The sequence below is a fragment of the Solea senegalensis genome, linkage group LG12 (genome assembly GCF_019176455.1).
Source record: "Solea senegalensis isolate Sse05_10M linkage group LG12, IFAPA_SoseM_1, whole genome shotgun sequence".
Taxonomy (NCBI): Eukaryota; Metazoa; Chordata; class Actinopteri; order Pleuronectiformes; family Soleidae; genus Solea; species Solea senegalensis.
In genome coordinates this window covers 1,954,629-1,981,014 of record NC_058032.1, presented here as the reverse complement: position 1 = coordinate 1,981,014, position 26,386 = coordinate 1,954,629, and the positions used below count along the sequence as shown (strand labels likewise).

Sequence of the window (26,386 nt, the reverse complement as noted above, 5' to 3'; positions counted from 1 at the left end):
CATTCAGAGGAGGAGCTTGTTCGACCTCAGCCGGTGTAAGGCCATTAGCATAGACGGCATTAATATTCAGCGGCGGCGAGCGGGGACACAGAGTAACACTGTAACTAACACTACAACACAGACGAGTCAAACACAAGGAAAACAAAAGCACCGTCATAATAACGATAACAATAATAATACTAATAATAATAAAACCCAGAAGGCTGCGCTCAGAAACCTCAGTCTAATGGTCACAGTCACACTCTTCCTCAGCTGATAGATATGTGATTGACAGGCCACTGATTGAATTCTTTGTCTATTAAACGTAGTTAGTCTCATTCTCGTTATTCAAATGGGCCTCGAGTGAGCGACTGGAAGAACTGGAGTGTTCATTATGGCAAAAAAAAGAAAGAAAAGAAAGATCCCTTTTTCCTGTCAGGGGCAAAGTGGATCTGTTCCCATCAGCACTACATGTCAGATTGACATGAATAGGCTTATGATGTGGAGGTCAAGTTGGCACTGAGCCGCAAGGTTCATAGAGAGGGATTAAAGATGAGCCACGGAGGCACCGAGCACACGGCAGGAGATTTCTCTCCTGCACTCCAGAAAACAAAAAAATATCAGTTTTATTATTCTCATCATTAAGATATCACAGGAGTTATCTGGCAGTGAATTGTTCGGCTTCCAAACGTCTCGGAAACAAAATGTCCACGATTTAACGAGTTCAAACGACTCGCGTCGACCGGGAAAATCGTTCAAATCTCCCACGATTCAATGTTTTTATCACAACTGTTGCAGACTAATCAGTTCATTTTAAATCACATACAAACTGTGATTCAGAAGCAACAGAGTTTCCCTTTCATCGACGCAACGGATGAATAACCTCGTTTGGGTTTTACTATGAAAAATAAACTACTTTACTGGGATCACGTTGTGATTTTAATAATCTGGTTTCCCTCATTTCTAATCCTGTGTAGGTCAAACAGGTATATAATAACACAATAATAAGTGGTACATTCATTAAAAATCGTCCTTAAACAAAGTTTAAACGCTAATAAGCAGATGTTTCACCCTGAACTTCCCCCTCCTGTATAAACCTTTACTGTGTTCACACGTGTAAGTTGTTGTTGTGTGTGAGTGATTACGACACAGGTGTCTGTGTCGCAGCCGAGTTTTATTCACTCTTTCTGAGAAGAGAAGGATGTGAGTGAGTCGATTGTTGCCGTTCGTGTTGTTGTTGTTGTTTGAAATCGCTCTCCGTTAATGCTCGAGTCAACACTGTCCATTAAAATGTCAAATACGTGTCGGAAGTGAAGGCGTATTTCATATTAAACGACACAATGGAGAGAGCGAGAGTGTACAGCGTTTGATATTAACCCCGACTCAGTGACTAAACATATCCTTATTTATTTGCGTTGTTTATGTGTGTTGTTATTATGATTCACAGCCGTATTGACGGTAAACAGACAGCTGCTCTCGTGGAACCGTAAAACAGAGCTCTGAGCTTCGTTCATTAAAAAACAACAACAACAACAACAAAAGAACACTACTGCAGAAAAGGTGAGAGGACAGGCTGATAGGTAAAACAAACCAACTTATTCCCAGAATTCTGTGGTCGGAGCTGAATATATTTTATTTACTGTTTATTATTTTCTTCTTCTTTAAAAATCACTGAACGTGGACAGAAATGCAGGATATGAAACGCACTTTTTTCTTGTTTTTCTGGGAATTCCTACACTCTGCACAGGCTGAGAGTAAAACACACACAACTGTCCTCTCATATTCTCATACTCCAAGATGTGGATGACAGTAATTAACGTCAGACCTCAGATAATCCCATTATTCCCCAGACGGGAAACTATTTTTGTCTTCCGTCGCGCTCGGGTGGTGGAAGTCATTCAGGTCACGTGAGACGGTGTAAGAAAGACAAAACTGCGGCTGAATCGATAGATTTATAAAAACAACAGATCAGAAGACGACGTGACACAGATTATTGTCTGAATCTGCCGATATGCCTCGACTGTTTATGGTGAGATTCAGTGTCACTGTGTGGTTTAAAGATGCAGCAGAAGTTTCACTTTCAGTGACAAAGCTCCATGTCACTGATGGAGAAGTTAGCATTTAATATTTGGCTCATTCCTGTACCTGAAGAAAACACACACACACACATATGGAAGAGGATTAGGGCCACACAGGAAAAAGAATATTCAAAATTCTGACTTTATTCTCAGACTTTCTGACTTTAAAGTCAGAACTCTTATATTGTTTTCCTGTGTGGCCCTAATCCTCGTCTGTACACACACACATATGTACTTATTAGAAAAGAGTGGACCCACAGATGACAGAAAACAAAACTGTCAAAGTTTCAAACCGTGTCTCAGGAGACAGACATTGAACAGTTTCACAGCTGAAGGCACAAAAGACGATAAATCAAGGCTGAAGTGGGAGGATGTCAGGATTCCTGACTGCTCGTATCTCACCATCGACACCAAACAATGCTCTTAAAAAGATAAAAACAAGTTTTGAACTAGGTTTGACCAATGTGTGTGTGTTCTCTTTGGGTACTGCACAATCCAAAAACATGCAGATTGGGGGATTAGGTTAATTGGACACATCTAAATTGACCGTAGGTCAGCTGGGATTGGCTCCTGATTCCTCCTGTGAGCCTCATCTGGAGGTTAAAGCAGCAGAAAATGGATATTATGAGAACGCTAAGAGCATTCAAATGTAACTTAACATGAACAAAAGTATTTAAATGTGCCACTTTTTGTAGTTTTAAAGCATATTGTGTATACATGTAATACTTTACTATACACCATCGTGTAGAAACATAAAAAATGAGTGGGTGCAGATTTGGACACGGTCTTTTTCTGCATGAAGCCTCTATTATATCCTAAACAATAGTCTTATTGTCAGTGTGTTGGTCCAGAACATTTTAGGATGTTTCCAGAAAAAAAACAATGCGTGTCAGTCACGTCCAGCAGGATGCACGGACAATAGACCCACCTTTTTCCTGGCCTTTTCCCATGGTTCCTTCCAGGCTGCACAGTCGCTCAGATAACAGAGGACAGACAGCCCTGTTGTCCATCTATGTCCTGTTGTTCTCTGTCCTCCTGATGTGGTAACAGACTGTCCTGAAACACAGTTTTCTGCTGTGTGATTGTGGACGCTCCCCCAACATGAACTATCCTCAGATAAAATACATGAAAGCTAAAAGTTGCTAATAGTGTTCAACAGAGTAGCTAAGCTACAGAAAAGTAAATAGTTTTAGACCCAAAGACTGTGGTTTTACTTTTTTGTTCACTTCTGTGTACTGGCTTGTCTTCTATAATACATTTGGACTTTTTTGAAACCAGAGTTTAACGACAGTAAAGTACGTTATTAGGATTTTTATCGCAGTCCTCTGCGGCTGAGACCGTTCATGTTTACTTGTGCACACATTCAGACAATGCTACTGTTAGCCATTTAGCTTAGCTAACGCTGTTGTTAACAGCTTTGACGCTTGTCATTCTCTAAAAAATCATCTAAAAAGTTCATGTTTTGCATTAAAATGCTAAAGCTAACAAAGTCACAGTAACAACGCTAACACACATAGCTTCTGTAAATTAATATAAAGTTATACTTTTGAACCAGATCGTTTAGCTAAAAGCTGTTAATAGTGTTCAACAGAGTAGCTAAGCTACAGAAAAGTAAATAGTTTTAGACCCAAAGACTGTGGTTTTACTTCTGTGTACTGGCTTGTCTTCTATAATACATTTGGACTTTTTTGACATATTTTCACTGTGGGAGTGAAAATATGACATTAGACATGACATTAAAATTGATATAGGCTGTAGTGTAAGGTATAGAGGAGTTTTTTTTAGGTAAAGTGGATGATTTTTGGAAGTTATTTGCACTTTGACATGTTATTAAGCAGCAAATATCTTTATCTGTCATACATTAAGATATTTATTTATTAAAATGATTGATGATATTTGAATAATACTAATTTAAGGCGCTCTAATGTAAACATTCCCTGCCGGTTTCCCGCCAAGAGTGACTTTACAGCAAGATAACGGAGGAGAAAGCTGCGCTAAGTGATTCTCCATCCACGTTCAAAACATAGACTTTATAAGACATTTTGTTCTCTATGTTGTGAATAAACAGAGAAATCCTGCAATTTTACTTTCCACGGACAGTTTGTTTTCTTCAGTGAGACAGATATCGTGATGTATCGCCGTATGATGTATTGATTACCACAGAATCGTTATTGGTATCGCGAGGCACCCTGTGATTCGCAGTCTTAGTACTTCCTCGGGAACACGATGACACGTCTCCAGGGCTTATCCTTCCAAGTGAATTTCAAAGACGAAGCAGAAAACGTAATCAAGTTTATACTATTTCATCATTAAACCGAAGTAAAACGCTCAGCAGTGGATACAGTGACCACTGTACTGCTGCTTGTAGTCACACCAGGAGCCAGACTCTGCACGCTGCCAGTTTCTGGCTGTTGCATCATTTTACTGATCAGCTGTTTTTCTATGATGTGTAGTTTTTTCCCTGTGAGATGAACTGAACTGTACTTCTCTGAACATGCTGTATAGGAAAATGCAGCGGGGACTGTTTTTATTTACTTATCTATGTTTAATGCAAACGTCGTCTCTTGCTGCGCTGTCACAAACTCTGTTGCGGATACACGTCGTTCATCAGACCTGACCCTGACTCCATTATTCTTTTACGAACACAGAGGAAATGTGGATTTTTTTTTTACTGCCATTAATACGACACACTCACACTCTCATCCACAGAACAGCAGGCTAATTACTCATTCCACAGCTTCACATTCACATTCATGACATACGCTCAGTGTGACGCATGCATAAAACACCAAGGAACAGTAAATACAGTAAGGCAGCGTGTGAGTGAGTCATGATTTATTCTTCACATATTTAAGGTTTAGTTAATGGCTCAGTTATACTGTTACGCTGTCTATCAATAAAAAAAAATGTATTAAAGCTTCTAATTGTTCAGAAAGATCTTTAGTTTTTAGAGATGAATAGAGAACTTACTATACAATAGATTTATTTCTTCCTAATTACTACGACTTTGATGAAAAAAGTCAACTCTACGCTTCTATTTTTAATTAATTTGCCCTTTTCACTTCATTGTTTGCTCACACAAAGGTTTATTTAAAAAGAATTGAACAAATGCTTCATATTTAGCACCAGTTTGCTGTTAATTGTTGAACGTAGCACACTGAGCGCAACAGGTGGCCACATTACAGCGCAGCTCATTCACTTGAACGGAACAATATCAGTGGATTTGATGAAATCCGGTATTGATTGAGCTCCTTGTTAAGCTGTGGGAGGAAGACTTCCATGCGCTGATTGTTTATTGGTCTAATTAGCTCGGTGGTGGCGGAGAGACGGGCTAACACGCCGCTGGACCCGTGTTAGTCTGAGTCAGAGCCCGAGTGCTCGATTTCATTTTGATTGTTATTCCTCATGGGTGAAGTAAATATTTGTATTCCTCTGCTTTGTCATTCAGGCGTTTTGTTGTTGTTGTTTTAGTCGTTTCCACCTGTATTGATATTTGTTGTCACCTAACCCCATCCTTGTGTTATTGACTTATTTTCATTTGTTCCCATTTTGAGCTGAGACGTTTTTTATGCAGCTATAGGGAATTTACTTCAATGTAAAGATATCCACTATGTTTTTCTTTTATTAATAAATATAAATGGTTATATTGTGAGTGCGGGATTTTCTGATAAATGTCAGAGCAGAAGAGCCTGTTTTTTCCTATATTACACACACAAGTTACAAAATAACATTGTATGGTGTGTAAATAATGTTTATTTTGACATATTTTAAATGTACTTGATATTTCAGACCATACAAATGTTCTAAAACTGCACTTTTCATGTTTGGAAAATAGTTTTTGCTCATATTGCATAGTATTATTCATTTTTATTAAATCAAATTTCTAAATATAAATATTTCTATTGGCCTGATCTCTACATGTCATATTCTACAGACTGAAGAAAACATCGTTGTTTCTCACGGATCTGCACAAATATCACACAGTAATCTTTTTCAACATCTTATTCTAATTAAAATTTGAATAAATATCGTCAAAATTTCAATTCCAAATCAGCTCGCAATCACAATTTTCAGTAAAACATAATCACAATGAGCTATTTATACAAAAAGGTTATAGTTAGAAGTCGATCAGTGGTTCCAGGATAATACAGTCCCTTTGCACTGTGAATGAATTCATCACTTTTCTATTATAATAATAAATAAAACCATGAAAGCAAGGCTTAATACAAACAGAGATGATGTCAGTATCTTTAACATCACGCCGACAAGTCCAAGCCAAAAAGCTGTCTATTGCACCTTTTCTTTGCAAATAAAGCTTGAAAGCAGCCTCTGTAATATAGTGAAAGTTTGTCACATTTGCTTGACAAATGACTTTATTTATCGCAGCTCATCCGGATTGTTGTCGACGGACTCCCACTTGTCAGTGTCAGTGCATATCTTGATGAAGGGCACTTGGGCGCAGCAGTGATCTTATTGCTGTTTGGGAGATCGGTCCTGCAGCGCTCTGGGCGAGAGCCAGCGCTGCTGAATGCACTCTGCAGTCATTGCTCTTCACGCGTGCTTCTCTGCCACAACCTCTGTGCACTAACCTTGACCTTAAACCAAACACACTGGCCTCGGCCCGCTGCTGCTGCCGCTGCTACTGCTGCTACTGCTGCTACTGCTGCTGCTGCTGCTGCCGCTGCTGCTGCTGCTGCTGCTGCCACCGCTGCTGCTGCTTGTAACTTGTGACAGAGACAGAAAACGGGAACGTTGCCAAAGTAAATTGGCACACGTGCAGGCTAACATGGGAACTCCTTCACTGACTTCATTTATCGGGAGAAACTTCATCTCTTGTGATCGTGCAGAGGCTGTTGAAGGGCGTTGTTGTTGTTGTTGTTGTTGTTTTGTTTTTTTTCCACCGCCTGCATTCATTTCCCCTCATTTGCATAATGCTCTGCAGTGGCCAAATACAGGAACATGTGAAGTTTATGTTTATGTAGAAAAACACGTAAAGCCCAGGAGGATAAACCTGGGCTTAAGTGAAACATTAGTGTGCACTGACTCTGACATGATTAAAACACCGTTGTCTGTGTAGTCTTACGGAACGGTTGATGTACTTTGTCACACTAACGACCCTTAAACAGATGCCGTTTGTCTCAGGGACCACCTTTGATTTATATTATTGTTTATATTTTGCCGCGAATATTCAATTATTGGATTATTTATTTTTGATTATAAAAAAGCCAATTAGTGTCTTAACAGTTATTGCATTCTCCAATGACGACCTCATTTATTCATTTATGACCACAAGGTGACAGCAGCAGCAGCATTAAGCATTTGATTATTAGACTGCATGAGTGTTTGCAGAAGCGATGACATTTAAGAGGTTTCATGAATGCATCTTGAAGCCGATTTGTTCTGTTTGTGCAAAGTGTGGCTAGTTTCTTTTAAAGCTTTAAACGTAACTTCTTAACCTTCATAACAGGACGTTGTCAGAAATGATCAGGTTGCTTACCGGGGTCATTGAATGCATCTTGTTAGAAGCAATCCCACATTACATCTCACTTGCTTGGTCGTGCACTGGAGATTGTTTTACAACACAAAACTTAAGTTTGTCTGATAATCATCTGTAGCTGTCAAATAGCATTTTTTTTTGCTTGAAATGTTCTTCCCTACTTCAGCTGCAACTATTTTCGTGAACTGGTTAATCGGTCGATTATTTGTTTGGTCCATAAAAATCAGTCAGTAAATGTTAAAAAATGTTTCCCAAACCTGGAAATGATGATGTTTTCAAATGTCCACAAACCAACGTGATTCCCTTTTAATCATTTATTTTACAATATTCACATTTAAGAAGCTGCAAAATCAGAAAGTTTGTTTTAATTTTTTTGAAAAACTTTAAAACCGAATGATCGATCATCAAAATAGTTGGTGATACATTTAGTCATCGATGAATCGATATTTTATCATAATAGGGACGCATGTTTTTAAATTGGTATCTTTTGGTGTCTGAGAGTAACGGATTCCAAGAGGAGTGCTCACTCTTGTTTACAGTAAAAAACTTTTTATAAAAATTAATAATACATCTGATTTTATTTGAGTTTTGCTTCAAATTCAGGCTCATTCGAGAAAATGTGAATATGTCATATTGCAAACCTCTAACCAATAACTTTTCTTCCATCCAAGTGTGTATGAAGTGCCAGTAAAAAGAAAAGTTCAGAATTGAAATGTTTCATACATCAACGACCTTCACCGTACAATCAATCTTTCTAAAGACCCTTTCAAAACATTTGGAGTCTTTACCTCTCGTTAAGTCGTCGTGCTCCAGCAGTGACCTGAAGCTGTTTGAGTCTTTGACAACAGTGAAACTACCTTGGCCCACCAGTGAGTCGGGCTACATGCTATTCAGGAACTGAATGGGGCTTCAGACATTGGTATTTCTCTGAGGTCAGGGCCCAGACACGCCTACACTCTCGCAGGCTTCTCTGCTATAAAAAAAATTAAATAAAACACAGATTTACAGACGCTTGCTCATGTTAAACATAGAGAAGTTAGTGGTTGATGGGCTGATACAAAGTATTTCAATATATTTATCTTAACACATTAGGGCTATATAATACATGTACATATATATGTACATATATATATATGCAATATACAAATTATGAGTAGTGGTTGAAATGTGATAAATGTTAATTGTTCCTTGTGCTAGTTTTGTTTGGTCAGTAAATTACTGTAAAGGTAGAAAAGGGGGTGTTTTTGTGCAGAGTAGCAGGAAATGGACATTATTATGTCAAAATGATTTATATATCATAGGCTTCTCACTGTCTAGGTCTAAATGTTACGGCTAAATCAAAATTGAAACTACACAAATAGCAAATAGCAACGGCTGATAGAGCATGTCTGACCCCAGAGTTTATTCTATAATGTCAGTGAAAGATGCTGTTCTTTTTTTAAAATGATCTAATATATAAAACCTTTTCAATATTATAGAGCCAAGAGAAAGCCAGCAATTCAGACAATGAGCAAACGCTAGTCATCTGACAGTGGAGAGGAAAAAGCTCTCTAACAGAAACAGATCGACTCACACTTTGCAGCCATGTGCCTCGCCCGGTTGTGGTGAAAGGAAAAATGGGGGACAGAGGTGAGCGGGAGTTTAGAGCAGTTCATATTTTGATGTTTAACTCACTAGGTAACGCTTCATACAGATTTAAACCTACAATGTACAATGCAGGAAAAGCACAATTAGATATTTTCCCCAGAATAGTCCAGCCTTTATTTCTGTTGCTTTTTGAACGTAAAGCTTTTATTGAAATTAGAACATGGACAACATCATTTACAGTATTCAAAGGCCACTATGCTTCCACTAATCCTTACACACTGGACCACTGAGTGTAGTGTAGTGTTGTAGACCCGGGTTCATGACCTGGTCAGAACAAGGGCCGTTCTGCATGGAGCTTGCATGTTCAGCACGTGTCTGTGTGGGTTCACTCCAGGGGATTTTGGGGATTCGGGCAAATTGGACTCCTTGGGACCCTCATGTGGAGGATAAAGCGGCAGAAGATCATCATCAACATAACGCAGCCCTAACACAGAACGTGTAGACTTAACCCCCTCAGGTCTGTTGCTGTGTACCGAGGATCCTCGCCCATGCCGTCCCTCCGATCCGCTGGATTTCTTGTAAATTCCCCGGGGCTCGGACAATACTCGTGATTTGTGGTCGGCTTGTGAGCAATTGACACATTGATAAATCCCCCTGCGATGGGCCGCGATCCGTTTGAATCAATAGAGCCTTATCGGCTGACGGCCTTCACGGCCGCGAGCGCGTCTCCTCACCCTCAGACTTGGCCTGATTTGTAGCGTTTGACAACAGACATCGTCACGCCACGTGCTTCGTCAGAGAGTCTGCGGGCGTAATTGAAGGCAGGACGTCGCCTGTCAGCGAAGCAGCAGCCGGAGACAGAGACGGAGAGGGAGAGGTGGATATAAAGAGAGACAGGCAGAGATAAAACAAAGCGAGGCTGATAGGATGTTGGAAGAGCACGGGCTTCTTTTGTCGCCGTAAATATGTGTCGTTTACAATTGTACTGACACAATAAAAGTAAAAGCTCCTGCTGTAGACGACGGGGACTGGGATTGAACACGACATCCACAGCGACATGAGCTGTCAGTGCGGTGGATTCATATGGCTTGTGTCCACTCACTGGCCAGGCTTTTTTTTTTTGCCGTCTGGCTCTGATCCAGCGTCTCCTCTGTCTTTAGATCCGGTCCAAACCTTGGCCGGCTCTGGGCTCAGCCGCAGCCGCGCTTCCTAACTTGGCGAGACGCTGCCCAAATCCGGCAAAAGCTCCAGTTTGGAGGATTAATGGTCACAGAATGGAAATGAAACTTTTTCCTGGATATAATGACACACACACACACACACACACAAAAGTTTTTTCGTGCAATAATTAGATTTATTCAAAAAAATAAGTACAATGAAGCTGCCAAGTGCTGTTTGTTTTATTGTCATGAACGCTGAAACTAAATACTACTCGTGCCACATGCTTGTTATTTTCAGATTCCTCTGTTGTCTAAGTGGGAGGCTTTTCAACAGAGATGCAGACTAAAGCATATAATCTATGGCTGAACCCTGCTGTGCTGAGCAGAGCTAATGGAGACAGGACAATACACAGGCGGCACTGTCAGCGCCGCGCTCTGTGAAGGCGTGCGCGCTCTTCATTTTTGACGGTGGTTTCAGACCCGAGTCGCACAATAGTCCAATGCTAAAAATTATCTAAATTGAGTTAGATCTGAAATATTATATTGGCAAAATTGCACAGTTGAGGCAGAATGACTGAAAACAAGGTGGGGAACGCAAGCAGAGAGGAATAATCTGAGTGTAACAAAGAGAGAGAGGGACGCTGTTTGACTCAGTGTGAGAGGGAGGTTAACTCACCCTCGTCTTTAAAAGTGAACAAAAGAGATTTTTAAAGAAGACGTGTTTCTGTAATAAACACAGAAGTGGGAGCTTAAGTAAAACACTTTTCATTAAAACAGCCAGAGCAGGCTTAATGAATAACACAGTCTATAAAACGGAGTGATGGAAGCCCTGAGGATGACAGCACTTGAAAAATTTATCTCCAGCACTAAATCCAGGAAGTTTATGTCAAAGCGAGGATCGGGCTTATTCAAGAAATCCCTCAACCTTTGTCTAACGGCAGAGTCGCTCACGTGATTTAGGCCATTTTTGTGTTTGGCGCCGTCGTGTTACTCCGTGTTTTGTCTTTGCAGTTTTACATTTAATGAAGCATCTATTTAACGAAACGACTCCTGAAATTTCTATTTATTTTTAACACAGTGATGCCTAAATTTACACTTTGATCTAGAGCTGCAGCTGAAAATGAATCTGCCGAGTATTTTCTCGATGAATCGAGTCATCGTTTGGTCCAGAAAATGTCAGAAAATGTTCTCAAATCTATTGTTTTTGTCCTCGAAACATAATGATGCAGTTTGAATGTTTTCTTTCTTTAATGGAGCAAAGAAACCAGAAAATATTCACATTTAAGAAGCTGACACCATCAGAAATCTTGTTTTAATCATAACCCCTTTAAAGACACGGGCGTGTATTTTTTCTTAAATACACATTTTTGTGATGTGTATTTAAGCCCCCGACCTTTAACCTTTTGTCATGTGTTCTTCTCACTAGACAAAGAACACTGTATATCTGTTATGTATGCATTACTATGAGACACTTCCTAAAATAGATTATTATTTACTCTCTGGTATCTCCACGCTCTCTCCAACACGCAGCTCTAATACTGTAGCTTACACATGAGCTGAATATGAATGATGACGAATATATTGGCTTTTTTGTTTGTTTTTTATGGTTTTTTTATTGATTGCAGCTCTCAACAGTCGTGCATTTGAAATACAGCGTAGGATGAAATAGAAATAATATGCAATTGGAGCCTAAGCACCTCATGATAGTCTTAATAGTGAAGTGAATGTACTTGATCTACTCGACGGCGTACTTGACTAATTATTGCAGGCCGATCTTTGATTTATGCCACAGTTGTTTTTGTCAGTGAAAACAGTTTTAGTGAACTCTGTAGAGCAGGTTACACTGTGACATCGTCGAGAGCACCCTTCACTTGACTGTCAATCCCCAGAGTCCCCGCCCTCTGAAAGGTACTGGATTATGGGTTGAACTCAATCTGAATGCTGAGCAGCACCAAACGTCAGTCTCTGTCCTTTCTTTCTTTTCTGTCTCTGTCTGTTTGTCTGTCTCTCCGTCTCTCCGTCTCTCTGTGTTCAACAAACAGACACCACACACACACACACACACACACACTCACACAACTGCTGGTTATCACTGTGTCACATGATCAGACACACAGTAGATAAGGAAGTATTTTCACACTAAGGCAGGAGGATCTTAAAATAATTTTTAATTTGAATAAATAAGTTTTCTTATCTTCAGAATAAGCATTTTTACATGGACTTGGGCCTTAGGTTTCTACAGGTTTCTGATGTTGCTGTAATCTGCTGTCTCACCCCTAGATGTCGCTAACAATTACACACTGGATGCCAAGTAGCAACAAGTCGTGACATTACCACAAGAATTGGAACAAAAATTTTGAACATGTGACATTTGTGCTTTGATTAGCGTTAACAAGTGAACGTTTAGAGACGTCACCAGAGACATTATTGGACAGTAGCAGGTGTCAGTCTCACTGGTGTCCACTCATTTGTGCCATGATTTTTTATCTGTTTTCCTTTAAACGGGAGAATCATTTACAAAATTGACATTGTGTGCTTTTGAATACCTTAAACTAGTGAGAACTTTTCATTTACTGACTTAAAACTGCCTCTAAAAAACAAGAAAATAGAACCATTATTAGGGGAAAATGACTTGTTTCAAGCAAAATGATCTGCAAAATGATCTGTAAATGACGATGTGCTCAAATGTAAATTATTTATTTCTTATATGAAAGAAACAAAACCATTAAATGTTCACATTGAAGAAGCTGGAAAATCAGAAAACTTCAAACAGATTATTCAACGATTATCACAATCAGGCAACAATTAACTTAGTCATTGACCTGTGACACTCAAAAGTGTCACAGGTGAACAAATAGGAAAAAGGAAATAAGTTCATATGCATAAGTTTGTACCTGTGATAATGGAAGTCAGTGGAGTTGAGTGTGTAGCTCAGTGTTGAGCTGATCTGTGACCAGCACACAGACCTCCTCACTAACTCATCATCACCTATTGATTGAGCAGTGGAATGAAGGTCCAGGTTCAGGTCATCTTTTTTCTCCTCCTCTCCTCCTCTCCTCCTCCCCCCCGTCAGACTCCTCGTGTTGGAGTCAAGTCGACCCACGGTTCGACCCGGTCGCCACTCGCTGTGCTTGACACTGCTCGATGGTGACAACGCTAATTGTCAACATCTGGGAAGTGCTCGCCGCGTCTCTCAGGCCCCGGCGTGGACTGGAACTGTCATAACGTGTCAGAGGAAATTAGCGTGGCTTTAATGTCGGTGGGTGACAGAGGGGAGAGCAGGGGGGAGAGGGGTCGTCCATGATGGGGGGCGGGACGGTCGACGGCTGTTCAAATACTTCATTTTAGGGAAAAGACGTAGAGCTGCAGGAAATAATTGGCTAGTAATAGACTACAAAATTAATTAATTACATTAACTTTTAAAATTTTATACAGTATACCCATGGTTCTCAAACTATGGTATTTTTCATGTTTGATCAATAATAGTCAACACTTTTATCAGTTCATTTAGATTAAAAAATACATTATTATTATCATTACAAATACTACTACTAATAATAATAATTAAAAGGTCTAGAATAACTGTATTGAATATCCAATATTAACCTCACTACAAATTTGACCGGAACAATTTGGGTAAAATCCCTGATTATGATGTTTCTGATATTCACGATTTATGATTTGATATTGCAGTCAAGCTTCAGTCCAATATTTATCAAGACGGAGCCTCAGCACATGAGTTATACAGTGACTCAGAGCAATTTGAATCCAGCAAATGTAAAACTAAAACATATTTACAATGCTGTTACTACCACTGCTGCTACTAATAAAGCAATAACAGCAGATTGTTGCACATGTAGAGTGAAAAGTCAAGGTTTTTCTCACCTGCTAAAGAAGCAGCCGTGGCTTTTAAAGCTGCTTTTAAACCTTTAGCTTGTGTTTCAGACTCGCAGGAGCCTGAAGCGTGAGCTCTATAAAGTCCACGCTTAGCAAATGTGAAGGTTGTTACCAGGCTTTAGCTTTAACATCGACCCGTGTTGGAAGCTCTTTGGCCTGCAGCCAACTGTTTTTTTTTTTAAACCTGATTTATAGACTCATTTTCATATGCTTGTTATGTATTTTTTCTGTAGCCGTGCGCGACCTCTTGTTCTCATCTTCCCACCGTTGCGGTGTTGTTTTATTGCCCTGAACGTATGACACACCTTTGACTGCTTTACAGTTGCAGCGCGGAAACACTGAGCTTTATGTAAACACTGCTGTTTACATTAAGCTCATGAAATTGTTAATGTTAATGAACAGAAACGGACTCGATGACACACAATAAAGAGAAATCGTGCCCTGTAGTGCTGAACTCATATATGAGAACAACAAAAACAATCTCTGTGCGGCTACTATATTTTTGTCTTATCAATATTATGGATCCATATTAAATTTATGTAAAAATGCAACAGCGGGGGAGCAGCAACCTGCATAAAGGAAATTCACCAGGTTATTAAATATCAGGAGAAACTTGAGATTTTCATATTATTAAAGTGAAACAAACCTGTGGTCCTGTCACAGGCCTGCAAGGCAGATTACTATAACATGTGCATATTTTAGGGATGCTGATGAACTGCAGCCAATTATTGTCATCAAAACCAGATGATCAGCAGCAGCAGCAGTAGCAGTTTAGTAAAAATGAAGTTGTTGCTTTTTGTCTCTGACCTTTGTTTTGTCTTTGTCCCCCAACAGGAAAGTGACAGTCTGTGGTGGGACGCTTTCGCGACAGAGTTTTTCGAGGAGGACGCGACGCTCACGCTCTCCTTCTGCCTCGAAGATGGACCAAAGAGATACAGTAAGACTATTTTAATGTCACATTTCACACTCTCTGTTTTCTTCATTTCTGCATTTATGGGCAGAATATCTCAAATATGTCGCATTTTTACGCGCAAACCTTTACTCACTGATTGCACTCGACACAAACATCATGTGTGTCTTCATTTTCTACCCTTGAAAATTGAAGTTGTTCTGCTTTGTGCTGGTGTGTAGTGACTTTTCCAACGTACTGAGCGCTGCCTCATTCTCTCATTCATAGTTTACTTCATACTTACTTCAAGAAGATCATTTGGATTTGGTATCACCAGTGACACATGACTTTAATGTAGAGTAATATAACTATGGTATTTTTCCTGACTTGTTGTCGTTGTTGTATATAAAAGCCTTGTACTGCAGTGGGGCTGCAACTAACAATTATTTTCATAAGTGTTTAATCTAACAATTGTTTTCTTGGTTAATCAAGTGACCATTTGGTCCATAAAATGTCAGAAAAGCTTAAATGCTTACACGTTAGCAATAAAGTCCGCTAGCTTAAATGTTAACGCGTTATCGATAAAGTCCGCTAGCTTAAATGCTAACGCGTTAGCGATAAAGTCCGCTAGCTTAAATGCTAACTCGTTATCGATAAAGTCCGCTAGCTTAAATGTTAACGCGTTATCGATAAAGTCCGCTAGCTTAAATGCTAACAAGTTAGCGATAAAGTCCGCTAGCTTAAATGCTAACATGTTAGCGATAAAGTCCGCTAGCTTAAATGCTAACGCGTTAGCGATAAAATCTGCTAGATTAACTGCTAATGCGGACCTGAAAACAAGACTAACTTAGCAACATCTCAACACGTCTGTCACATGATCTTTGTTAATGTCACTATGAAGAAAACAAACATATCATTATAATGTGCATCTTGTGTTTCTGCCTTTTTGCCACACGTTTCTGGAAAATCACACATAACTTTACCTCTTTTTTAAAATAATTCAGGGATAAAAAACAGGAATATTATATAATGTATGTGCTGAGACACTTCAGGAACTAAAGCTTTTTTTTAAAGAAATCATAATGATGAGACTGTGTGAGCATCTATTTTATTTTCGAGTAAGACGTGTGAAGTTGTTCTGCTGGATGTGACTGCAGATGGCAGCTTGAGCTTTGTCATCATCAAAAATCAACACTACCACTGACTCATAGGTTAAAAGGCAAAGCAATAAAAAACTCAAAACTGCAAATCCCAAGGCGTTTGGATTTCAAAACATCCTGTCATCAAACTTTAAACTCATTTGAAATGAAAGTTAAAGCACTTTTATTCACGTCACTTTTAAACTCAGTGACATAGAATTCTCTGTAAACATCAAGGTGTCGGAGCTGCTCATCTTTCTGTGTAAAAAAGAAGAAAAATTTGTTCACTAGTACTTAATGGCTTTATACGACACTGTAGTTGTTGACAATGTATGGAAACTCAGGTATAGAGTTAATGTATAGAGCAATGTACTGTAAACCACATGATGTTCGACTAATTCCAGATTCATCTTCTTTTTATGAGTTAGAGGAATTGTATGAATCTCATATTTGTTCAAAGGCTGCTGTTGTTTAATTTATGGTCTAATCTGCTGATTTTATGAGCTATGGTTTGGATTATATTGTTTTTTTTGCTGGTTTTCTTTATGAACCCTCTGACGTGTGACAGAAGGACTTGGATGGACGGGATTAGAAATTAGAGCATACAGTATTCCAGGAACAGCTCAGGTTGAGTAGGAGAGACAAAGGTTATATTGGACAGAGGATGTTGAAGATGCAGGAGGAACAGAGGAAGACCACAGAGAGGGTCCATGGATGTTGTGAAAGAGGACATGAGAAGATTTACCGGCCCATAAAATAGAACCGTTTAATAATTTACTGCAACATATTATAATCATTTATTGAACGATATATATGGGCTGTCAGTCCTCTCCACTCAACATGTATTTTGTAGTTGCGCTGGAATGTACTTATTGATTTTAGATCAAATGATAACAATAATAATAATAATGAACAAACTATATATTAAATATGCAAAAAGGTAATAAAAAAAAGTTTGTGAAAACAAAAAATGACATACATTACATTTGTGCTTTGGTCAGGGTTAATTTTTCCCTCTGGATTAATAACAGTTTGTTAGATTTGGAGGGAAATGTGCTCCACACCTGGTTTAGTGCACTCTGAACTCGGCGTCCTCGGCGGCGAGTGACGGATCACGGGCTGTTATTGAGTTTTGTGATATTGTCTCTTTAATCTCATCTGCATAGGTTCATGTTTTGATATGTGAGACATATTGAACATCACACGGACACAGATAAGGACGTGGTGCTCTGAAATAAGCAGATGTGAGAAGTGTCTGCTGTTTGTGTGTGTGTGTTTGTGATTCAGCTCAATCATGGAGGAGGAGGAGGAGGAGGAGAGACAGAGAGACAGACAGAGAGAGAGAGAGGCAGTGTAGGATTGTTGTGAGCTCAGCCTTGGTTTTGCTTTTCAAATGTAAAAATAAAAGTCCCCAGTGGTAGAGAGACGGTAACCCTGTTCCCGAGGGAACAGGAGGCTTAACACCATGGCGATGATGACTCACCGTCAGTCGCAAGCCGTCCTCCATTCACATTCAGGTGCTCGAAGTTACACACACACAGGTTTGTGCAGCTGTTCCTCTGAGGACACTGGAGTGCAACCCTAAAGCCAAGCCTAAACTTAACCAGTGCCTCAGAGTGGAAGTTCTGCCTTATTAGGACCAAGTTTTTATCTCCATGAGGACTACTGGTCCTGACAAGGTCAGTGTCTTTCCAAGAAGGTGTCCTAAAGGGTAACAAGAGACAAGTACATACAGAATTTCAAAGTAAAAGTGTTTGTTTTGATAAAGAACGATGTGTACAAAATAAAACAGAATCTAAAACTATTATTAAGTATCATATTAAGTAACAGAATATTATCTAACTTCATATTCTGTGACCTTAGGCTGGTTTTGCAGCGGTGGGCCACATCCGGCCCCAAACATGATTACATGCGGCCCACGTTTCTCAAGTTTGACACCTGTGGTATATACAGTATAGAAAGCCTGATTGAGATGTGTATTCTCAAGTTAGCTTTCATCATCTACTTCACTATTAAACTACACTGTGGGTTGAGAGTGTGCTTAACCCTGAGTGAATGAGTGTGAATGGGTGTGAATGAGTGTGAATGAGTGTGAATGGGTGAAGAGCAGTATTGAGTGTAATAAAGCAGATTGTGAGTGGTCATCGAGACTTTACAAAAGCTATATAAGTACAGACCATTCACCCTCACTTCATCCTAACATGTGCTAAATCATTTTCAGTGACGGGGTTGGGACACAACACACCAGGTTTTACAAATGTTTATCACATTTTGTTAAAGACTTGGTCAAAGAAATCTCACATTTATGTATGTTTGGGAGTTAGTTCACCAAGACAAGGGATAGGTTTTGTTTCTTGCTCTTAATGTTCTTGTTTCCTCATGAGTCCACACGTTATCCACCATTAATACTATTATTATTTACCGTTTCCACCACTTTTCCAGTGTAGTTGAAATGAGGTTTCAGTCATGTGACTTCTTATGTTGTCTCTTATTCGCTGAAACTGTTTCCATTGCACTTGTTTGCGTCAACACACCAACTCCCCTTACAAGAACCTAAATACAATACTTTAACAACTTTTCCGGAGATTTACAACCATTTTCTGTAAACGTTAGTCTGCATGATTTAAATGAAAATGCATAAAATTAAGATTTGTGCATCCCATCAAAATAAATGATCTTGGAGAGTGTTTATCTGTTCAGAAATGTACTTACAATGTACAACTTTATGCACAAACTTGCTCTTGTCAGGACCGTTATCGACCATTATCTCTCTTATCTTAGGAATGCAGATCTTGTTTTAGTTCAAATCACAACCACATTCTTCTTCTTCTTCTTCTTCTTCTTCTTCTTCTTCTTCTTCTTCTTCTTCTTCTTCTTCTCCTTCTTCTTCTTCTCCTTCTCCTTCTTCTTCATGTGATGCATGAGTCACATTGACACACACAAAAAAATAGAAATGAATTAACCAACTAGATTTGAACAAAGCCTGCGTGTTTGTTTTGGGTTAAACATTTAGTTATTATGAAAATTAGAAAACATGTATAAAACCCTAAAAGGTGAACATGGGTTAATACACTAATATGTGGCTCAGCGAGTGTTTTTGCAGTGAAAATGATTTTTAGGAGGAGAAAGAACAACATTAGCTTCTTCTTTCTGCAGCTTATTACTTCACCTTTTCTATTATACACTCTCATTTTTATGGCTCGGGAATATCTGTCCTGTCGCTTATCAGGGAGCCTTGGACTCTGGAATCCTTTGCTTTATTTTAATATTTTTATTTTACTCTGGGCATTTCTAGAACGTTTAAGCTTACTCTGCTGTTGCACTCATTGTTAGTCACGTTACGCGAGCCCCGGCTAACATGCTGCACATATAAAATGTAAATGTGACCCGCAGCGGCCCTTACGCTGAAATAATCTTGGCTTGCAGCTCTGGGGAAAAGCACAGATATATGTTGTGTTGTCTTGCTATCGCTGCACGGGTCACAGCGGTTCTGCTGACCAGTGGAGATGTGAGGGTGGAGGAGGGGGAGAGCGCTTTAAAAAAAAAAACACTGCACAACAAAGGTTTGTGTAAATGCAAATGCAGAGATTATGGATTAAGGAGAGAAAAGTGTTTCAGAATGTTTGGAGGCGTGTCTAAAAATATGGCTAGACGACGCACCAGAGCCACCATTATTATAACTCCTTCTCAATCACTCTATTAAAACCCTTAGTGTGCTTTAGGGCTGCAACTAACGATTATTTTCATAATCGATTCATCTGTGGATTAATTTCTTGATAAATCAGGTGTTTTTTTTGTCCATAAAATGTCATAAAATGTCATAAAATGTAGAAAATGTTCATTTGTGTTTCTCAAAGTGTCTTGTTTTTGTCCACGAACCAAAATGTTGATTTTTTTAAATGATTTCTTTGTCAAATGGTGCAAAGAAACCAGAAATATGTCACATTTAAGAAGCTGAAAATTCTGGAAACTTGTATTATAAATAATTTAGTAATCAATTAACAATCGATGAATCAAATAATTGTTGCAGGACTAGTGCGCTTCATCCACGGATTACCTGTTCACTGTGAGTAAAGGCCCATTTATCACCAACAGTAAAAGGGAGATTATTTGTATATATGAAGATCAAACGATAAGGAGCAGCCCTTTTATTCGTTTTTTTCTTGCTCATTCGTGCTTTTATTAGACGTCTTTTCCCGCACCTCGCTAATATTGAATTAACACAGTCAAGCGGTTGGTTTTATTCATCTGAGACGCTCTCTGTGTGTAATCTGTGGGGATTTTTATAGTGAGAACTCCTATCCTTGTTAAAACTGCATAATGTTTTTTTTTTTAGTCACTCAGTAGCTTATAGGATAATTAGAGGAAAAAACATCTTTTTTTTATTCCTCCATTCTTAGGTGCTTTATTTTCATATAAGTCAGTGTAAGAATAATTAGAAAAGCCAATTTACCTAAGCTGTTGTTCAGTGTGGCTGCTCAGTGGAAAACACTGTGTCCTGTGTTTTTACTCTGAAATTGGTTATTATACTGGCTCTGACACTATCGATGTATGTAAGTATATAATGGACAGGCAATTAATCAACTCTGTCAGATTTTACTGCTAATCATATAGTGTTTTTGAGAAGCAGTGTTTTTTTACACAATTTTCTCAGAAAAAATAATGCACCAATCAATTTTAAAAGGAACCAATACATTCATTAACAGTGGAAAATATGTCATTTCACTTTATGTGTTTTAATATTATTCATCACATGTGGTATTGTGGAGTAAAATAAGGATTTTTGACAAGTTCATCACAAATGAAATAAAACTCAAAGGTCCAGTGTGTAAAACTTCGTTGAAATTATTTCCATTCAGTTGAAATTGAGGATTTTCTTTGAGATTACAATCAGCTGAGTGTATGAATTGTTGTTTTTCGTTAGCCCAGAATGTTTGACGAGCCAGGTCCACTCAAAGTTCTGAAAAATAGGGTCGCTAGTTAGCCTGATGGCTAAACATGAAGCTAGCACTAGCTTAAACTTGGCTACGAGGCAAGTAAGTAAGTAAGTAAGATATAACCTTAAATTTTAACCTGGATTTAACAACTGCAAACATTTTATAATGGTATCTAGTTATTGTGGAGAAATGGGCAAAAGCACTTAGTCACAGGACATTTTCTGGCCCTTTTATGGTTAAAATAAGCAAAAGAAAAAACAAACATGGAAACTTAGCCAAATTAGATATTTTACAAAAAAAAAATTGTTTGTTGAATAAGTAAACAAGCGCGCTAATTCATTATGAAAATGATAATTTGCTTAATCTCTAATGAAAGGTATTTTTTGGCTGCAAATAGACCTGTCTCAAAGTTCTGCCAGACAGTCTGTCTGTTTGCTGGTGAGACGTGATCGTGTGTCTACTGTCTAAAGCAAAATCTCCCACTTAATGAAACCTTCACCACATCACACGTCGTGTCTAATTGCAATAAACATCGGTAACAATCACTGAGTGAGAACATGACATGATATCCTGGCGTCGGCCATGTTTCCTGCACAGATCTGAGCTCGATGTGCGCCGTGAGGATCTCGCAGTCTCGAGTATGTCGTAACGTTTTATGGCTTCATTGGAACAAGTTATTAAAGTCTGGTTCTGTCGTGACACTATATTGCTTTGATAAAAGTTCATGTTTTTAAGTGTTTACCTGTTGCTGTCGAGTTTAACCTTTGGAGCAAGGAAGCATATATCCGTGTATCGTGTGCAAGACTATTCTCCACGAGCCAATTGTTGTTTCCCGCACTAAATATTCGGAAAATTTGTCTAATTATACGTCCAACCGCCGTGGCCTTAACGCCCGCTCCCCCACGCCCCCAGTACCTTGTCTGGCTCTGCAATCTATGAGGCTTCTGATGAAAGCGGCGCTGCATGATGCAATCAAAGAGCAAGGCTCATTTCAGAAGGACTTCAAACAACAGAGGGAAAAAGTCTGCATGTTTAGTCGGCCGGTTCAGGGCGAAATGTGAGAGTGAATCACAACACACGTGCAATTCATCCAGTTATTCTTGCAGTGCAGCACGCAATAATTGCAGCGATAAAATGACCAGGGCTAATAATCTTTAAGCAAGCATGAGGACGTAATGAGGAGGATGAAAACAGGGTGTGTGTGTGTGTGTGTGTGCGCGTGTGTGTGTGTGTGTGTGAAGGAATGAACCGCGCCGCGTCTTCTGTGAAGTCGGCCTAACAAGGAAGTCGCTCGGCGCTGTGAATTAAAAGTGGGAAATTTTTTAATCAATAAACACATTATGTGCGGTGGTGAGATAGAGGGATGTTTTATATCTTTTCTCGGGCCAGTCGCGCACATATCAACAACATTATAATGAGCAATTTTGGCAAGTCATAGATTAGACTTGTACAGGCTGAAAGTGTAGCACTCACGCATGCAGAGAGACAGCGGCTGTTATTAAGTAGGTTTCATTAAACACGTGGAATATGAGGTTTAATTTGTGTTTTTTTTATCAGTGGTTTACATCACACTAGACTCATTTATCAAGTAACTTCTGAATGGAATTAACAACAATAACTTTTCCATCATTTAACCATTATATTAGAATTAAGGACATCATGTTTTTGTCTGCTTACTTGTGGAGGCTTAATGGCAACCGTATTCCTCTGTTTCTGCTGTGGTGTAAACGGTTGCAGTTTAGTTTTACTCAGTAAAAATGTGTTTGTCTTTAGCCCTGGTCTGACTTCATTAGTTTTACATGAGGAGGTGAAGGTAAAGCAATTATTACCAGATTTTTTTTTACCTTAAAACGTCCGTAACAATTAACCCGGGTAATACTAATCCAGTGCAAATAGACCAACAGTAATAATGTGCGTAAATATGCCGCTTAATCTCCTGTTTACAAGTAGTTTTCTGCGCATTTTCTGCGCATGGATCGAGGCGCTACGTTGATGTGTGTCTGCACGGGCGATATCAAGAAGCAGCGTGGTACGCACACATGACGACAGGAGGCGACGGTGGTGCATAAATAGAGCACCACTCCTGGTATCCTGGAAGTCGGGGTTCACCGGGTTATATTTTTTATTATATGTCGCCAACCATATTGCGATTGCTCCCATGATTTCCCATGATTCCACGCTTCTCCACGACATCATCAAACTTCCTTTGATTAATGTAAACACTCATCAAATCCATGTAGTTGAGTTTATTTGCAGCTTCTTCCTCCTCCTCCTCTCAGGCCACATCACACACACATTGACGTTAGAGACGGGACCTTCACATAATCTTTACAATGTTTACAGGCATTCTTTCCCCGCGCCTCAGTGTTAAACACTTTATTCCCTCGGTCACATACGTACATAATAATCTCTGACAGAGTTCATACAGTATCTGTGTGTGTGTGTGTGTGTGTGTGTGAGAAAGAACCTGAAGGATAAAGTCTATAGTGCTGTGATCTGACTCCCTTTCTGTTGAATAAAAGATTGACAACGGAGGGTTGGGAAGGGCTCGTTGGAGGAGGAAGAGGGGGAGGAAGAGGATGCATTATTGAATTGGGTGGTGGGATGAAAAGAAGGAGAGGCGGAGTCCCAAAAGAAGATATGGGAGTGGTGCAGTGTCCGTTTCATGTCCGTGTGTATTCAGTATTTATGCCTTATACCTCGTTGTGAGTTTGTTTTCCTCCGCGGAGGCGACAAGCGGTGTTTGTGTATACGTGCAAACACGTCTTAGTGAATATATGTGTTTCTACACACTGGGCTGAGAGTTAAAGCGCCGATGCTCTGTGCTTCTGTTAGAGAGGGGATTGTTTTGAGAGGAGGAGGAGGAGGAGGAGGAGGGTGGTGGTGGCGGTGTGTGAGTGTGTGAGTGTGTGTGTGTGTGCGGGGGAGAGGAGGGAGAGGGAAGAGAAGCTGCTTTACAGAGAGATGGATAGGAGGGTTTGAAGGTGCAGAGCGGTGATTGGCAGGCGGGATGATGCGGCCCTGGCTCAGCTGCAGTGCTGAGATGTAGGCTGCTGCTGCTGCTGCTGCTGCTGCTGCTGCTGCTGCTGCTGCTGCTGCTGCTGCTGATTGACAGTCGAGCTGAGCCTGGGAACCACAGCACTGGATCTGCCACAGAGAGAGAAAGAGAAATGATAGATTTAAACCAAAATACTGTACAGTCTGTTCCCCCCAAACGCTCTGCTGCTGTCTGTGTGTTCCGTTCCTGGAAAGTTCGACACTGCCATCTATTGTAAAGAAGAGATGTTTTTCTAAGGTGACAATGTGCTAATCAGGTTGCTACCTGTTTAATTTAATGGGGGGGTGGAGGGAGGGAGGGAGAGAGAGATGAAAGGAGTTGGAAAAGAAGAAGACTGGGGTGACAGCTTTCTTCAAGGCAAACAGTGAGTCATGAGAAAAGCATAAGCCCACGGTGAAATAATGAAGCAGTATCTGGGAACACAAACATCTCGTGTCCTTCACAGCAGATGTAGCTGAAGGCAGAGACGGATGCTTTATGTCCACTGATGATTCACTTTATAATAAAAAAATAAATCAGTCATTCCCAAACCACAGACAATTTTAAATCCTGAAAATCTCCGACGGTCCACCTGAACCTTAAAATATCTAGTTAATTTACGTTAGGTTCATTTTTACATTTTTACTTACGAATAATAGGAAACTAATTATATTAAAGGTGTTTTCATGATTAAAAACGCTGCAAACGAGCCGATCAAAATATCTCCTCACTGACGCTCTCGTCAGCCGCGCTGTTTCAGACCAAAACCACACCCCCAGAACGTGAACTGTGTTGTGATTGGCCAGCCAACGAGAGCTTTCCCACTGTCCTGTGATTGGCCAGGTACCTGGAAGTGACGTAATAGATAGGCCAGCTCTCAGATACGCAGCTCCCCCTCTGGCACGGTGGATGCTCTGCATCTCAGCAGCTACAACGAGAGTAGTTCTTCTTCTTCTGCGGTTGAATGTACGCAACCGGATGTGCCCGGACTAGTGCCCGCACCAGGAGGCGCTACGGTGGTGAGAGGAGTGGTGAGGATTTTTGATGATGACATCAAATTAAGGAAGTGCCGATCCGCTTCACAGAGCCCAGGAAAACAATACAACACTATTTTCTCAGCAGTGGCTGAACTGTTTGTTCTGAAACTTTAGGGTTTCATAAACGAGGTAATGACGCAGATACACACACAAACGCAGCGTTAATTGGAGCTTCCGGTCTATGTGGCCTTTAAAAAAGCAATAAAGTGTAACCATTAGTCTTAAACTTCGTATTAACCTGTTGAATTACATTTTTTTTACTTATTTAAAACTTTTTAAACATTAAAACTTAATATTTGACATGTATGTGAAGCTCGATCAAAATTAAATTGAGTTTTGTTTAATTTTTCTCAGCTACTGTATTGTGGCCCACCTGCAGTACCTTCTTTTTCCATTAGAGGGCTAAGATTAAGGCAGTCACCGCACTCCTCTGCCCATTCTTCTTTGTCCAACCCGCACATTCTTAATTTATCTTAAGTTTGATGTAATGTAGTAAACAGCTGTTGCATGGCTCATATTTGTTGAACTCTATTCTATTTGTACCTTTTTTGGACGTCCATGTCTAAGTGCATGTACGATGCCGCTAACTCACCCTGCCTTTGCTCGGTCTCTCTTATAAAAGAGCTTTTAATCTCAATGTGTCGTCCCTGTGAATTAGAGGTTAAATAAAAATGAAGAAAATAGGAAAATATTTGATGGAATTCATTCAAAAAGGCTTAAACTTGTTCAGCGATGCTGATCGCTGAGGTCACGGGAGGCGATAACGGTCCAGATCTGCGTAAATCTCGTCTCCAAACCCCCGTGTTTTGCAACTTTGCACTTTGGCCTCGGCGAACAGACACTTTGTGAAGGACATTCCGATCGTAAAATAGCGGCTTTGTGAAAGTGGCAGCACACGGGGTTTGATGAGTTTGACAGTCCGAGGTGCTCATTTTCTTCTCTGTGCAAACACAAAAAACTCTTTGTCTGTCTCTGTCAGTTAAGTTTTGACCTAAAGGGTTCAAACGGGACTTTTTTATTATTTTTTTTATCTTGGTCTGCTTGGTAGGCGTTCCGGCCATTACTGCCCGCTCCTGCAGCTCGGCGTGCTTACTTCTGTCTACTCCTGCAGAAACACTCCCACTCGCAGCAGTGCTTTCTTCTGAAAAA

At 39.8% G+C, this 26,386-nt stretch overlaps 1 protein-coding gene across 3 annotated transcripts in view; it reads left to right on the top strand.

Moving 5' to 3' along the window:
* The window catches only part of ldb2a (LIM domain binding 2a), a 97,379-nt gene that overhangs the window by 7,948 nt on the left and 63,045 nt on the right, over positions 1 to 26,386 (top strand). For all 3 annotated transcript variants that reach the window (XM_044040163.1, XM_044040160.1, XM_044040162.1), the window contains exon 2: positions 15,033 to 15,135. In XM_044040163.1, coding sequence (XP_043896098.1) covers positions 15,033 to 15,135 — 103 coding nt within the window. The remainder of the gene's footprint in view (positions 1 to 15,032; positions 15,136 to 26,386) is intronic.